The following is a 16,248-nucleotide window of genomic DNA, read 5'->3' as shown; positions in this document are numbered from 1 at the left end:
AAGCTTGCTGGTGATTTGTTACATCTCCCTATTTGATGGGCTAAGTTGGGGTTTCCTCATAAAATCTGGTTAGCTGACGCATCAAATCCACTCCAACTCCACCATTCAGGCTGAGGTTTGGCACCAGCCCTTCTGTCTGTTTCTGGACACTTTTAGAGGCTCATATGGTCTCTGCCCAGATGTTATCTATTTGAGTGAAATTTACTGTACCCATATATTTCAAGTATATTACTCAATGTGGGCTGTGCTTAAAACATGACAACATTGGCAAGTGTTCATGGCAGTCAGAGCACAATGTGTCATGCCACACATCTTAGACATCCTGAGGAAAGACTGGCCCTGTAATATTTGGGAAGGCATTAACTGTGACACGTTCACTTCAAGTATTTAGTGTGTGGCATGCAGCTCATTTATCCTGCAGCACATACACTTTCCATATCTTTTCCATCTGGGTGGATTGCTGTTTGAAGAGAGAAAAGGCCCCTTCAGAGCTTTCCAAGGATACATTACTTGGAGTTTAAAGAAATGTTCTTTGGGAATGCAGCCTCTGGGTTCATAGCTGGATAGGGCAGCAGGGATTGTCTTCCTACAAGAGAACACCTTCTCAGGAATACTGCAGTGCATGTAGTTCCCTGTGTCCCTCTCTGTAAGAGTGCTGGGGGTAGGATGGTTGGGATGGATGGAGAGCAGAGATCTCTGCAGCCACGTCAGGAACTTGGGGTTTATTGCACAGGGCCTGGGTGCAGGGCCCTGCTGGGATTTGGGGTTTATTGCACAGGGCCTGGGTGCAGGGCCCTGCTGGGATTTGGGGTTTATTGCACAGGGCCTGGGTGCAGGGGCCCTGCTGGGATTTGGGGTTTATTGCAGAGGGCCTGGGTGCAGGGCCCTGCTGGGATTTGGGGTTTGTTGCAGAGGGCCTGGGTGCAGGGCCCTGCTGGGATTTGGGGTTTATTGCAGAGGGCCTGGGTGCAGGGCCCTGCTGGGATTTGGGGTTTATTGCAGAGGGCCTGGGTGCAGGGCCCTGCTGGGATTTGGGGTTTATTGCAGAGGGCCTGGGTGCAGGGCCCTGCTGGGATTTGGGGTTTGTTGCACAGAGCCTGGGTGCAGGGCCCTGCTGGGATTTGGGGTTTATTGCAGAGGGCCTGGGTGCAGGGCCCTGCTGGGATTTGGGGTTTATTGCACAGGGCCTGGGTGCAGGGCCCTGCTGGGATTTGGGGTTTATTGCAGAGGGCCTGGGTGCAGGGCCCTGCTGGGATTTGGGGTTTATTGCACAGGGCCTGGGTGCAGGGCCCTGCTGGGATTTGGGGTTTATTGCAGAGGGCCTGGGTGCAGGGCCCTGCTGGGATTTGGGGTTTATTGCACAGGGCCTGGGTGCAGGGCCCTGCTGGGATTTGGGGTTTATTGCAGAGGGCCTGGGTGCAGGGCCCTGCTGGGATTTGGGGTTTGTTGCACAGGGCCTGGGTGCAGGGCCCTGCTGGGATTTGGGGTTTGTTGCACAGGGCCTGGGTGCAGGGCCCTGCTGGGATTTGGGGTTTATTGCACAGGGCCTGGGTGCAGGGCCCTGCTGGGATTTGGGGTTTATTGCAGAGGGCCTGGGTGCAGGGCCCTGCTGGGATTTGGGGTTTATTGCAGAGGGCCTGGGTGCAGGGCCCTGCTGGGAGCTGCCAGCCACAGCTCAGAGCAGGATGAGAGAAGAGAGGGGCAGAGAGAAAAGCATAAGAGAGTAAAAGGGGTAAGAGAGTAAAAGGCAAGAGCTAAGAGAGTAAGGTTCCCATTACAATACCATAAATCTTCTTCTGTGTTGAATATTCTGATTCTCGCCAACCAATCTAGTAGACTATACAAATCCTGTAGCATTTACATACAGCCTGTAAGAATCACTACATTACCATACTGTGTTACATTTTAAACTCTAAAAACTCCTCTTTGGGCCCCTTCTGACAAACTGGCAGGGTCTGCTCTGAGCCTTGGGCCTGTTTGCAAGCAGAGGGTGTTGTTCCATCACAAGGGGATCACCTTCAGCTGGCCATGCCATTGTTTTTCAGTTGTTCAGTAACTGAGGTATCTCAAAGCTTGCTTTCATTTCCATCTCACTTATAGTTTCCATATTCTCAAAATCTTTTGCCAGACAATCATATTTATAAGGCTTTCCTGTTCCATCCTCCCCAACACATCTCCCCATCAGTGTAATTCCACAAGCACAGAGGCATTGCTCCAGTTTGTGCCAGTGTGAATGAAGGTGGAATTGCACCCAGAACTGATTATTTTGAGGGCTTGGAGCTTGCTGCTCTCTCAGCAGCAGGTCTCCCATTAAACTGAACTGAAGGAATGAACTCAGAGTGTTGCCTGAGAGGGAGAAAAGGCTGAAAGGAGAAGCTGTGTTTTGTCCTTGCTGGAACTCCCATGTTTCACTGCTGGCATGGAACACCTGCTTTGCTCATGGCCATGTACCATCACTGGCTCTGCATGTGGGTTCTGGCAAAGGGAACGCTCCAGTCATGTCTCAGGGCCATGCAGAGGGTGAGAGCCTTCCCTGACTTGGGGCCACCCTGCAGGCACAGTCTTGCTATTGGCCCTTTGTTTATGTCTTGCACACCCACTTCAGGAGGAGCAGAGGTGAAACCCATTGTGCTTTTTGGGATTACTGAATCTCCAAAAGGGCACCTCTGCAGCCCCAAAGCAGCAGCTTGTTTCTCACACAGACTATCATTTGTTACTGTCAAGGTCACTTTTCTCCTGACTTCCTTTCTTTTTGCTCAGAGGAGTTGAAAGGGAGGTGCAGACGCGTTCTTAAATCAGCAGCCAGACCTCACTCAGCTCCTGAGCATCCAACAGCACGTGCATTTGTTGTCTTTGGAAATTGCTTCTTTCTGTTGTCCTCCCACCTAGGAGGACTGACTGGGACCCTGGAAGACTTTTAAATCTTCCAACTTTGGATCCAGTTACCTAGACTAGATTTTACCTTCTCTTTGCCTTGAGGAGCCCTGGACAAACACCATGATTCCTAGGTTAGCTGTAGTGGCCAATTTTGCATGGAGTATCACTGCTTTGGCTGGCGGTGAAGAACATCTCTGGCCTGAAGAGGTTTCCTGGTATCAAGGAATCAAACAGCTCTTCCAGGAGAGTCTCTGGGAAAGGGGAATTGACTGTCACAGGCTGGGCTGCCCTGTGGGGATGGTCTCTGCAAGCAGGGTGGGTGTCTCCCAGCAGAAAACATCACTCTGCCCTGCTGGGTCTCACTGAAAACAGACAGGGAGCACGGTTGGGAAGGAGAGAGACCAATCCACATTCTCCAGTACAAAGTACGCCTAATTATTGCTTTACTTTCCTTACTGCTGAAAATAGGGCAGTGTAGGGCAGGAGGTACCCCTACTAGGTCATGGATATTGTGATATTAGAAAGTGTTTTACAAAATGTAGTTCACAGGATGCTGTAATTACAAGAAGTTATTTTTTGAGAAAACATGCATACATACATATATACATACATATATATATATATATATATATATATATATATATATATACACACATATATCCCTGCCAAATAGCCCTTCCGAGCAAGGAATAAACACCCAGAAGAAATTACAGGAGCAGTATGCACATTGCCTGAAGATGGTTTATTTTCCAGTTATCAGCAGGCAAAATTCAGGCTAACAGCACAAGGCAGCCCTTGGATTGTCTGTCTCTCCCAATAGGTTTGTTCATGCCAGGGTCCCTGCATGCTAGAATGTGGGAGCGGGGTGTGGAGGCTGTGGCACTCCAGTGGGGTCAGTCCTGCTGTAAGAATTGAGAGGGAATTGAGGGAAATGGCCCCAGCTGGGGCAGTCAGTGGGTGAGACAGTGCCTCACCTCACTCAGGAGGGTTTGTCATCACCTGTGCCCTGGGAGGACTCATCTGCTGTCTCTTGCTGTCTTTCTCTGTGTGTCTTGCTCTGCTTCCAGGGGGAGAGAGGCATGCCAGGGCTGCCAGGAAGACATGGCTCTAAGGTACCTTGTGCCCAGAGGAGTGATGCTTGTCTGCCTGACCTCACCCCTAGCACCCCTGATGCTCAGGCACTGTGTGTGTGTGTGTCTGTGAGCCGGTGACTGTCCTCAGCTGAATTATTCATGCTTCTATATTGCAAAATGCAGGGCCTAATTCACGAAGGCAGAGGTGGGGGAAGATGTGTTTACAGAGCAAATGGCATGCCCAGTCTGGTGCTGACTTGCAACATCAGGGTTTAATGCTTTACCCGCTGAGAGCAGCCAGTTGTGGTGTTTGTAGGGAATTGGCATTTTGGGAATTGTGCCAGGGGAGCACTGCAGGTGTGTGCCAGCCCAGCTGGGATGAGCAGGGCTGCCCAGCAGTGAATCAGGGTCAGTGTGTGACAGCCCTGCATGTCTGTGCATTGCAGTTTGAGGGTAAATGCTAGAAAATAACATGGTCTGCAGTCACTGCTGTTTGAAGGCTGAGAAATGAGGGACAGGCGTCCCAAGGCTCTGCAAAGGCCTAACCAAAGGCACTCACTGCACGTTATCCCTTTCATGGCTCCAGCCTGTATTGGCTAAAACCTACTGACATTGAGACAGTCTGGAATGCTTTTACCCCATTTATTGCATAGAATCCCTGATCTCCATCTTCTGTCCTTGTGTTTTTTAGCTTTTGTCCCCGATTTCTGTTTCAGAAAGCTGAGAGGTATGATCCTGCTGCTCTCTGGCTCCCCACTCCTCCTTGTTTGAACTTTTTCCAAGCTTTTTTCACTTTGAACTTGGCTCCCAGTCCTCTGCACTGCCTCATGTGCTACATCCCACCCCTTCACATTTCCCAGTTTCTAACACCACTTCTCTCCCTCCCCCCTCCTTAGTTACCCCTCATATTTGCCTTTTTAACTGGACCTGTTCTAACCAGGACCTGACTAATGCTAACACAGGGGGTACAGAGATTTCAGAGAGGATGGTTGGCAGGGACACCCCGCTCTTTGCATCAGTGCTGTTGAGGGCAATGTGACAGTCCCTGTGGGAGCAGCTGCCTCCTGAGACCCCTGTCTGGATGGCAGGGCAGGGACACTCCAGGGTCCCTTGGTGGTGGCTTGCTGTGCACTGCACAGTGACAGAATGACACCTGAATTGCAGTGCTTGCAAGTCTGGCTTTTCCCCTAAGGTGTCTGGCTTCAGAGCTCTCCTGGAAACACTTTACTGCAGGGTTTATCCTCTGTGAGGGGGAATAGCCAGGGCAAGGCTCTGGGGTATGAGCCAGCCTTTCTCAGGATGCTTGAGCTGAGGTGTCTGAGCTCCAGCCTTGAGGAGGGTTTTGGTCCTCGGTCTGTCTTTGCGTTCCTCAGCTATTTGACACTGTTCTGCTTGCTGGCCTTTGCTTCACTTGCAGGACTAAACCCAGGGCAGGTGGGGGTGCAGATGTGTTTGTCTGGGTTGTGCTCAGGGTGCCTGCCTTTGGAGGAGCTGTCAGAACCCAGAGCCCCTGCCGTGGGTGAGCAGCTGCCCAGGGGATGAGGACGTGTGCTGTGTGGGGTCACAGCATCACTCTGAGCTGTGGAAAGGAGAACTTTTGCAGTTTTGCGTTTCTACTTTCACCTGACTGATATGTTTTGCCTAAAAAAACCCGTGTCCGATTGATTTCAAACAAGGTGTCGCTGTCTCTGTCTGCTCTCTCTGCCAGGGCGCTCCGGGGCTGGCGGCCGCAGGGATGAAGGTCAGTTCAGGGCTGCAGCGCCTCGCTTGGGCGCGGGCTGGGCTGGGAGAGCGCTGGAAAATGGTCGGACAGCTCCCACTGATGGGGACTATCAGAACTGCCTCCCTTGGCAGGGGTGCCAGGCCTGTGTGCAGCCTGCCCCGGGGCCGGTGGGCTCGGATCAGCACGGCCCGCCCCGGCTGCACCGCGGCCGTGCTCCTCTGCTGCGGAGACAGAGCAGGGAGAGCCAGTTCCTCTGTGCCAGCACACGAGCCTCGTCCTGCTCTGCTCTGTGGTAAACACCTGCTGGGTGCTTACTCCAGTCTATGGAATCTGTGAGTCTGAGGCTTGCTGGTTTCTTATGGCAGCCTGGGAGCTGGCTAATGAAGATAAAAGGTTCCAGGCACAAAAATTGGCAATTGAAGCACTCTTGTGCCCTTACTTACCAGCTCAAGGCCCCCATAGATGAATGTTCTTTTCCCCGCTCTGGTAGCTCTGGGAGGGTTTGTACTCTCTCCTGCTGGTTTGTGACTCTGTTTTCTGGTCTCTTTCTCTCCAGGGCGAGCCTGGGACTCCAGGAGAAAAGGTACTCTCAGGGGGTTTTGCTCTGAGCCTGCACTTCGGGTTGGTTTATGTGTTTTCCCCTCCCTGAGCAGCCGAGGGAGCTGAGGAATGTCTGTGTGCTTCCCAGTGCCCAAATCCAGGCCCTGATGGCACCTGCCACTCTGAGCAAATTGGGAGTAGGATACAGTGATATACCCAGTGAGAGAGGGACCATACTGCAGATATTTCCATCCTCCTGCTCATGTCCGTGTGTCACTGTAGGACATGAAATAAATAACAGTGTGCACACACTGCTGTTCTCAAGGGAAAAAAGGGGGACTTTATTTTTTGACTTTAGCATTTATAGATTTCTAAAAGTGCCAATGGATTGGAGGGTGACGGTGCCACCTCTCCAATGACACTGGACAAACCAACAGTCCATCAAGTGCTTCTTCTTTTATAAAAGAATGCAAACAATAAGTTATTTACAGAAAGTGTGTTAGAAAGTTCATTATAAGAATATAAACATCAGAAGGCTTAGAAAAACTTAAAAAAATCAGAGCAACATGTGTGTGCATGGGAACACCTTCCAGCTGCCTTCCTCCTTTCCTCCCTACTCCACAAGAGACACAGAGCACACTTTGCTGAGGAAGCAGGTTCCCTCTGCCCCTTCCCTTGTCCCCCCCTTGTGTGCCCCAGAGCCTTCCCATGTCCCTGCAGAGGGCTGTCCCCTCCTGTGTCAGTGTGGGGTGACCTGCTGTGAGTTCCCAGGGCAGCATGGGGCAGTACTGCCCTGTCACTGTCACATTTGCTGAAAAATCCCTTTGCCAGGATTTCTTCTCCTGGGAAGCTGAGAAGCCTCAGAGAAGAATGAAAACAATAATTATCTGATTGCTTCTCCTGTGTTTTGCTGCTTTGGAATGTGGCTTGGACATTGTTTACCAGCAGGTGGTTCTTTGATTGGTTCCATGTGAATTGTTTTGGCTTAATGACCAGTCACTGTCAGGCTGTGTCAGGAGGAAGAGAGAGTCACGAGTTTTCTTTATCATCCTTTGTAGCCTTCTGTCTGTATCCCTTCTCTATTCTTTAGTACAGTTTTCTTTAATATCATATAGTAACATAAAATAATAAATCAGCCTTCTAGGAACATGGAGTCACATTCACTCATCTCTCTGTTCTTGGGGTTGCCTACAAATTCAGCACTGCCCCATCCCAGAGCAGCTGCCTCCTGTTGTGTGGGGCTGGCTGGGTTATGTTACAGCGTGTGACAGCCGTGTAACACAACGTTCTCTGTCTCTTTTCTTCCCCCCAAGGGAGATTCTGGAGTGCCAGGCAGGATGGGCCCCCCAGGTGTGCCAGGGAAGAGGGGGCAGCGGGTAGGACACTGCGTGTTTGGGCTGGCTCTCCTGGCAGTGCTGTGCTCCTGCACTGGGGTGCTTGCAGGGGCTTGTGTGTGCTGTGCTGGCTCTGCCCCCCCTGCCGAAGGGTGTGTTTGTGTGTTCCTGTGTGCCCTGACGTCCCAGGGCAGCATGAGGTGCCTGGGGTGCAGCCTTGTCCCGGTAACGACTGAGGACAGGGCCCCTTCTCCTGACTCCAGAAATAACAGCCGAAACAGGGATCCAGGAACCTGACCTGCTTCCTCATAAAGCCACTGAAACAGCCTGAGCAGGGATCCAGGAACCTGACCTGCTTCCTCAAGAGAGCCACTGAAACAGCCTGGACAGGGATCCAGGAACCTGACCTGCTTCCTCAAGAAAGGCACTGAAACAGCCTGAGCAGGGATCCAGGAACCTGACCTGCTTCCTCAAGAAAGGCACTGAAACAGCCTGGACAGGGATCCAGGAACCTGACCTGCTTCCTCAAGAAAGGCACTGAAACAGCCTGGACAGGGATCCAGGAACCTGACCTGCTTCCTCAAGAAAGGCACTGAAACAGCCTGGACAGGGATCCAGGAACCTGACCTGCTTCCTCAAGAAAGGCACTGCTTTGCACCCTAGTTCTGGCAGCACAGGATGTTTTCAGTAGTTCTTATGGACGTGTGTATTCAAAGCAGACCTTAAATGAAAAGTGGGGTACCAAGGCAGAATCAGGGAGTCACAGAGCCCTGGGACAGGATTAAGAATTATATTTTTACAAAAAGCTTCAATGCCAAACCTTTTCCGTGGGTATGAGGTCTTGAAAATGTTTTCCCTCTTTCCAGGGAGAGGAGCATTAATTTAGCAATGTGCATGCTCCGGAGGGGAAAGCAGGCTGGGTGAGGGGGGGCTTACAGGTGGCTGGAAGCCAAATTACCTTGGAGAAAGGGGTCACTGCACTCTAGAATTGCCTGACAAAAATACTGCTCCTGGTAGATTATTTTCCAGGGAGGCACCAGTGCATGTCTGTTCCTGGAGCATTGGTGCAGGTCCCCTGCATGTCAGATGAGTGCCCTTGAGCTCTGATGAGCAGCACAGCCTCTGCAGGCCACAGCATGGCCTCCTGCGGGGGCAGAGAGGGTTTGAGTTGTTCTGTCGAATCTGTACAAGTTTTGAGTCTTGGAGCTGTGGGATAGGGGCTAAGAACACACCTTTCCCTGGGCATGCATTGAGACATCTCTTCAGGGTAACAGAAACCTCCAGTCTCTCCCTGTCCTGGCAAAAGGCAGGCTCCTAGACAGGACAGTGTGCCTGGAAACCATGGGGTTAGCAGCTGGGTGGAATGGTCTGAGGAGAACTTAACTTCAACATACAGTAATTGAGCTCCAATATGGAAAATACGGCCCAGGTGTGAGCAAAGCCACTTCACCAAGGGAATGCTGGATGCTGCCCATTGCTCCCTGCCCCTGGTGAAATCCTCCCTGGTGCCTCACTCAGCTCAGCCTGCAGCTCTGCAGGCATCACCTTGCACCATCAGCTGCTGCCTTTGCCATTCTGCCCCCCTGTCCTCACTGCTTCCATGGCCAGTGTGTGTCCCAGAGCTTGGCTGCCAGCTGGGGTGCTGCACTGCTGGTGTTTGTCTGGGAGCATGGTGAGGCTGGGGTTTGGAGCAGGGCATGCAGAAAGCCCTGCACTCCACCTAAAAATCACCCTGGGCAACAGCTTCTGTGGGCATGGGATCGGGGAAAGCCTCTGCAGGAGAAGGACAGGGAAAGGTGTTCAGCAGACCAGAGGGGTAGGGAAGATGCATGGGATCCCTTTCTCATTCACCTTCTTTTGAAGAGAAATGGCAGTGATGTGCAGAAATAGTCAAAAGGTTGGGCAAAAACGTGTAATGTCTTGAGCCGGTCCTGCTCAAGGTCTGTGCCCAAAATAAAATCCCTAGGGAGGGGAAACAGGGTGTGAAACCAGGAGCAGATCACTCCTCCAGGATGGGGAGCCTGCACAGTCAGCCCTGACCGTGTCTGTTTTGCCAACAGGGTGAGAAGGGACGAGCTGGTGACCCTGGAATTCCTGGGCTTCCTGGCCCAAAGGTTTGTCTCAGTCCTGAATTGTGGGTTTTTTTGGTTGGTTGTTTGGTTGGTTTTGGGTTGTTGGGGGTTTTTTTGTTGTTGTTGATTTTTTTGTGTGGTTTTTTATTGTTGCTTTGTTGTGGTGGTTTTTTTTTGTTGTTGTTGTTGGTATTATTGTGGGGGGTTTTTTCGTGTGTTTTGGTTTTTTGTTTTTTTTTTGTTTTTATTTTTTTTGTTATTGGAGGGTTTTTGTGTGTTTTTTGGGGTTGTTTGTTTGTTTTGGTGGGGTTTTTTTTGGATTGGTTTTTTTTTTTGGTTTTTTTTTTCTTTTTTGTTGTTTTTTTGTTTGGTTTTTTTTGTTTGTTTTGTTTTTCGGGGGGGTTTTTGGTGGGGCCACCCTCACCCCTTTTCCTCCCTCCCTCCTGTGCATTTCACACATTCTTAGCTGACTGTGGCAGCACGTCCTGCACTGCTCAGCTGAATGTCAGGGTGTGAGGGAGGCTCACAAAAGATTCCTTTTTGTAGGAATGCAGTGATGGGGAGGTTGTGGTCCTGGGAGCAGGACCACGGAATCATGTTCCAGTAGTTCCCCTCTAAAACCATGACCCCAGATGTGTTGTGGCATTTCAGCCTCCCTCCTGCTCCAGGATCCGTGGATGATGAGGAGCTGGGCGTGTGGGGAGCTGCACTGCTGTGCTCAGAGAGACCCAGGGCAGGTCACATAAAGCTCAGCCCTGAACTGGTTTTTCCCCTGAGCTCTGAGATTTCCAGGTGCAAATCGCACCTTTCAAACCAGACTTGCACAGGCTGCTTTTCCTTTGGGAAAGGGGGCAGTGCAGTGAATGCCAGTGGCCATTTCAGGAAGGGATGAGGGTGTCATGGCAAAGCTCTCCTGTTGCTGCCTTGTTATCTGCTCTGTGCAAAGGACATGGTGTGCAGGGCTGTGGCTACAGCTCCAGAGGGAGCATTCCCAAAGAACCATCATCAGTCAGGTGGTTTAATCAGCTCAGTTTCACCAGCAGAGCAGTGTTCAGGGGGAGGTTGGGGGATGAGAGCTGTCCACAGGAGCCTGGTGCAGCCAAAGGGATGAGTGTGGCCCTGGCTGCTGGCAGGGCTCCACAAGGACCCTCAGCAGGACCTGCTGTCCTGGTTCCTGGCCAGCTGCTGCTCTCTGGGCTGTCAGGAGTCCGGCTGATGGATCTTGTCCTGGCTGTGTCTCTCTGAGCCAGTATTTTAGCAAGTGGACTTACAGAGGTGCAGAATCTGAACTGAGACACGTGGCTTGTTCTTCTTTGCCAACAGGGAGAGAAGGGAATTGCTGAGAATGCCTTGGTGGGAGCTAAAGGAGAACCTGGCCCTCCAGGTTTGCCTGGACCCCCTGGACCAAAGGTGAGTGGTTTTTGGTTTTTCCTTCACACAGTTGGCTTGTGAGGGACTGTGCCCAGCACAAGGTGTGTGGGAAGGAGCAAAGGTTGTTTTCATGTGTGCCCACCTCTGATCAGCTGCTGGAGGGATACCAGGTTCTACAGAGTGTTCTAGTACTGTTGTTCTGCGTGCTGCAGGTGAGAGAGTTTGTGAACTGGTTTTGGAAGGAAAAATACCCTTCTTGTGCTCAAAAACCTCTGTGAGAAACCAGTGTGAACACTCCCTGTGCACTGGGTGGAACAGAAGGGTGCCTGGTGGGCAGTGGTGGCAGGAGATTTGGGCTACCTGAGGAGAAGGGAGCCCAGGAAGGGTCTTGGCTGGTGCAGCTCTGCAGCTCTTCCTCCTGGAAATGCAAAGCCAGCAGGGGAGTTGCACCCTCTGAACACAACACGACCCCGTGCCTCTCCTTTCTCTCCCTGCCAGGGAGAAGCTGGTGACGTTGGTCAGCCTGGTGCTGCAGGATCACAGGGAGAAAAGGTGAGGAGTGCTTCTGCACAGCCCAGCTCTGGGCTCCCAGCTTCAGGAGCTGCTCATTTGTTCCTGTGTGCACCAAACTTAGCTGAGAAGGAAGATTTTAAATCAAGCTGTCTAGCCCAGACTGTTTCAGAGAAGCAGCAGAGTGTGATTTCTGCAGTTCAAGAAAGTGAAGCTTTGCTAAAACTGTGACTTTCCTGTTTCAGGGGGAACGTGGCTCACCGGGAGACCAGGGACCCATGGGCCCAAGGGTAGGTGTTCCTTCACTGACAGCGTTCTGGCCCTTCAGAGGGCTCTGAGGGCAGTGGGACCCCACTGACAGCCCAGACTGGGCTTTGCTGTCGCCGAGAGTACTCACAGATGGGCAGGGGCTAAGTTTGAGGTGGGCTCTTTCTCCACTCCACACCCTCAGCCCTACATTAGAGGGAAACGTTTTCCCAGACCATGTCAGGGTGGCTCATCCATAGGAAGAGGTGTGTTTGGACATCCCAGTGTGGACTCAGGCCCTTGATCTGCCAGAAAGGGGCAGCAAGAGGGTGGATGCATGCACACATCTAACAGCTGGTCAAACAATCCAATTTCTGGATTCTGGCCTCAACTTCACCTCTTCCCAGACTGCCAGCTTTGATGGTGTGGCATGGTGAGCTGAGCTGGGTGTAATTCTGTAGAATCTCCTGCACTGCAGGGGCTTTCTCTAATAAATGAAAAACTGGGCACTGGTGAGAGGGGCCCCTCTGAGCCCCCTTTTTCAGAGGGAGCCACAGGGAAGGGCAGTGCCAGCCCCTGGCTGAAGACCTGGTGTTTTGCAGGGCCCCAAAGGAGAGCCTGGGAAGGATGAAATGATGGACTATGATGGGAACATCAGTGAAGCTCTGCAGGTGAGGAGCTCCCTCCTGTCCTGCGAGGTGTCTGCTGGATGCTTTGCTGCTTCCCAAGGGATGCAGACAGGGAATAGAGCAGATCTGCTTCCTGAGCAGCAGCAGCAAAGGGAAGCTCTGGTTGTGCCCCTTGATCCCAGAGCTCACTGCCTGCAGTGTTTTGGTGAATACCTGTGCTCTGGCTGTATTGTATTTGCAAGGACCCTCGTGGCAAGAAAGAATGATGAATCTGACTCCATGTTCTCAGGAGGCTAATTTATTATTTTATGATACTATATTATATTAAAAAATACTGTACTATGCTAAAGAATACAGAAAAGATACAAAATGCTAAAAATAATGAAAACCTGTGACTCTTTCCAGAGTCCCAGCACAGCTTGGCCCAGATTGGCCAAAGAGTGAAAACAACTCACAGCAGAATCCAATGGAACAATCACCTGTGGGTAAACAATCTCCAAACACATTCCACATGAGCAAAACAGAGGAGAAGCAAATGAGATAAAAATTGTTTTCTTTTTTCTCAAAGGCTTCTCATCTTCCCAAGAGCAAAGGGGTTTTTCCAGAGAATGTGGATGCCACAGTGGCTGGGCTGGTGCAGTGACACTGGGGGACAGAGAGGTCACATGAATGCCCTGGGAGTGGTGAATAAAGTCACCAAAGCTTCCTCACAAGGAATGGGAGGATGGAGTGCCCAGCTCTGTGGGACTTGGAGGGAGTTTTAGTTTGGGTTGCTTTTGGGTTTTTTTTCCCTCTTCTTAATTTTGTAAGCTCCTTACTCATTTGGGCCAGTGTTACATTAGTGGAGAACAAGCCAACTCCAGGAAAAAGCTTAAGTTTTGCAATGGCTGTTTGCTTTTTTAATTTTTTTTCACTTTTTTTTTTTTTTTCTAGGAAATACGAACTTTGGCCTTGATGGTGAGTTCCTGTCCATGCTGTGGGCTTTTACACAAGCAGCCATATGTCCACCCTAAGCAGATGGCCTGACAATTTAAGTGCAGTTGGGAGCTGAAGCTGGGGCAGCTGACAGCTGAAAGAAGAGCTCCTCTTGCCTTCTGCTCCTGGCACTTGGATTCTGATCAGGGCTTTCCTCTCTGCTCTAGGAGGTCATACATGCTGCTCAGAGGGAGCAGGGAAGAGCAGCTCTCAGGGCTCCCCATTGCTCATCTTCCCAGCAAAATAGGATTTTAGGAATCCCTTGGAATATTCCTTAAACTTAGGAGGGGTATTTGGTTTCAAACCACAAAAATATAAATATGAAAATATTTTTTTTTTCTTTACCTAGGGGCCCCCAGGACGTCCAGGCGTGGCTGGGCCTCCAGGGCCACCAGGACAGAAGGTATTGTCCCAGTTCAGCTCTTGCAAACCTCAGGGAAACACAGGAGTGGCCCAGGCAGAATTCCCACCCCCAGCTCTTCCCAGTGCTCCAATATTTCCTGCCCAGCACTATCAGACTGTCCTGCTGTCCTCTGCCACTCCTCCTCACGCACAGTAATATCCTGAAAATCTCTTTTCCCACAATGATAATGCCTAATCTGAAAGATGAAGGATCCTTTCTCCTTGCCCTCCCCTTCAGGAAGCAGCTTGTGGGAACCAAACTGTGGGATTGTGTTGGCTGGGGGCTGCATGACTGCCCTGGGGCTGTGATCTGGCACTCAGGATCAACAAGATGGGGAAAATGATCAGGCAGTCACATAATGTAATGTTTCAACAGGGCTTTCCATGTTTTATTTTTTGTGTGTGTGTTTTTTTGTTTGGGGTTTTTTTTTGGTGGTTTTTTTTTGGTTTGGTTGTTTTTTTGTGTTTTTGTTTTTTTTTTTTTTTCTTTTAATTCTATGACTGCAGAAAACCCCAGGGGTTTCCATGTTTTATTTTTGGTGATTACGGGAAAAAATTTGGATTTTTCATGCTTTTTTTCCCTGTGAGTAGTCCATGCAGGCTGTTTCTGCAATGCCTGCCCTTTTCCATCACAGTGCCCCGCAGAAGGAGTCAGAACAGCTGCTTTCCAAGTGCCAAAGTAACAATTCTGTGTTTCAGGGTGAAATTGGCTTGCCAGGTCCCCCAGGCCACGATGGAGAAAAGGTGAGGCACAAAGCTCTTACCTGGGTCATCTCTGGCACTATCACACCGTTGCTTTTCCCACGAGGAAAAAAAGCATTTTGCTTCACAGAAGGAGCATTAATGGTTTGTCAGCGTCCTAGCATTTGTCATGGCAGTGCTGCTTTGTCCTGTGTCCCAAGGGTGTAGCTGGGAGGGAAGGGATGAGCAGGAGGCTCCGAGCCTTACTCTGCCTGTAAGCTTGTTGTTGTGCGAATTTCATTTAGGGCCCACGTGGCAAGCCTGGAGAAATGGGTCCCCCTGGGCCTCAGGGGCTGCCAGGGAAGGACGGAGCTCCTGGCACGAAGGGAGAGCCAGGCCACGCTGGGGACAGAGGAGAGAAGGGTGACAGGGGAGAGCCAGGACAAGCGGGCCCACCGGTGAGTAAATGAGAGCCTCTCTGGGCCTGCTGCCCCCCCAGCTTGTGGGGCAGGGCCAGGGCTCCTGCAGGCTGGCCGCTGCTGGGGCAAGTGCCCCAGGGCAGGAGATCCTGGATTCCTGGCACCTGTGCTGGCCTGCCCTGCTCTGGGCACCGTGTGCCCTGCTCAGCTTGCTGCCTGCTGTGAGCAGGCTGAGTGTGAGTGAGAGGAGGCACCAGCACACCCCTCTGGGAGGGCAGCAACCCTCAGAACCCAGCCACTAACTGGGGCACAGTGCCCAGCTGCAGTCTGTCCCAGCTGCAGTCTGTCCCAGCTCCAGTCTGTCCCAGCCCCAGTCTGTCCCAGCTCCAGTCTGTCCCAGCTCCAGTCTGTCCCAGCTCCAGTCTGTCCCAGCTGCAGTCTGTCCCAGCTCCAGTCTGTCCCAGCACCAGTCTGTCCCAGCCCCAGTCTGTCCCAGCTCCAGTCTGTCCCAGCCCCAGTCTGTCCCAGCTCCAGTCTGTCCCAGCACCAGTCTGTCCCAGCACCAGTCTGTCCCAGCTGCAGTCTGTCCCAGCCCCAGTCTGTCCCAGCCCCAGTCTGTCCCAGCTGCAGTCTGTCCCAGCCCCAGTCTGTCCCAGCCCCAGTCTGTCCCAGCTGCAGTCTGTCCCAGCACCAGTCTGTCCCAGCTCCAGTCTGTCCCAGCCCCAGTCTGTCCCAGCTGCAGTCTGTCCCAGCACCAGTCTGTCCCAGCTCCAGTCTGTCCCAGCTCCAGTCTGTCCCAGCTGCAGTCTGTCCCAGCTCCAGTCTGTCCCAGCTGCAGTCTGTCCCAGCTGCAGTCTGTCCCAGCACCAGTCTGTCCCAGCCCCAGTCTGTCCCAGCCCCAGTCTGTCCCAGCTCCAGTCTGTCCCAGCCCCAGTCTGTCCCAGCTGCAGTCTGTCCCAGCACCAGTCTGTCCCAGCCCCAGTCTGTCCCAGCTCCAGTCTGTCCCAGCTCCAGTCTGTCCCAGCTCCAGTCTGTCCCAGCACCAGTCTGTCCCAGCCCCAGTCTGTCCCAGCTCCAGTCTGTCCCAGCTCCAGTCTGTCCCAGCTGCAGTCTGTCCCAGCTGCAGTCTGTCCCAGCTCCAGTCTGTCCCAGCCCCAGTCTGTCCCAGCTCCAGTCTGTCCCAGCCCCAGTCTGTCCCAGCTGCAGTCTGTCCCAGCCCCAGTCTGTCCCAGCCCCAGTCTGTCCCAGCTCCAGTCTGTCCCAGCACCAGTCTGTCCCAGCCCCAGTCTGTCCCAGCTCCAGTCTGTCCCAGCTCCAGTCTGTCCCAGCTGCAGTCTGTCCCAGCTGCAGTCTGTCCCAGCTCCAGTCTGTCCCAGCTGCAGTCTGTCCCAGCACC

At 52.1% G+C, this 16,248-nt stretch overlaps 1 protein-coding gene across 1 annotated transcript in view; it reads left to right on the top strand.

The window, feature by feature from the left end:
- COL13A1 (collagen type XIII alpha 1 chain) overlaps window positions 1–16,248 on the top strand; it is an 86,568-nt gene that overhangs the window by 52,850 nt on the left and 17,470 nt on the right. The window contains exons 21-33 of the mRNA XM_054288404.1: window positions 3,945–3,989; window positions 5,659–5,691; window positions 6,230–6,256; window positions 7,527–7,589; window positions 9,608–9,661; window positions 10,943–11,029; window positions 11,489–11,542; window positions 11,746–11,790; window positions 12,349–12,417; window positions 13,309–13,332; window positions 13,700–13,753; window positions 14,452–14,496; window positions 14,739–14,891. Coding sequence (XP_054144379.1) covers window positions 3,945–3,989; window positions 5,659–5,691; window positions 6,230–6,256; window positions 7,527–7,589; window positions 9,608–9,661; window positions 10,943–11,029; window positions 11,489–11,542; window positions 11,746–11,790; window positions 12,349–12,417; window positions 13,309–13,332; window positions 13,700–13,753; window positions 14,452–14,496; window positions 14,739–14,891 — 753 coding nt within the window. The remainder of the gene's footprint in view (window positions 1–3,944; window positions 3,990–5,658; window positions 5,692–6,229; window positions 6,257–7,526; window positions 7,590–9,607; window positions 9,662–10,942; window positions 11,030–11,488; window positions 11,543–11,745; window positions 11,791–12,348; window positions 12,418–13,308; window positions 13,333–13,699; window positions 13,754–14,451; window positions 14,497–14,738; window positions 14,892–16,248) is intronic.

This window comes from Melozone crissalis, unplaced genomic scaffold (genome assembly GCF_028551555.1).
Source record: "Melozone crissalis strain CALT ecotype California unplaced genomic scaffold, PUWL_Pcris_2 ptg000062l_1, whole genome shotgun sequence".
Classification (NCBI taxonomy): domain Eukaryota; kingdom Metazoa; phylum Chordata; class Aves; order Passeriformes; family Passerellidae; genus Melozone; species Melozone crissalis.
This window is presented reverse-complemented; position numbering and strand designations above follow the sequence as displayed.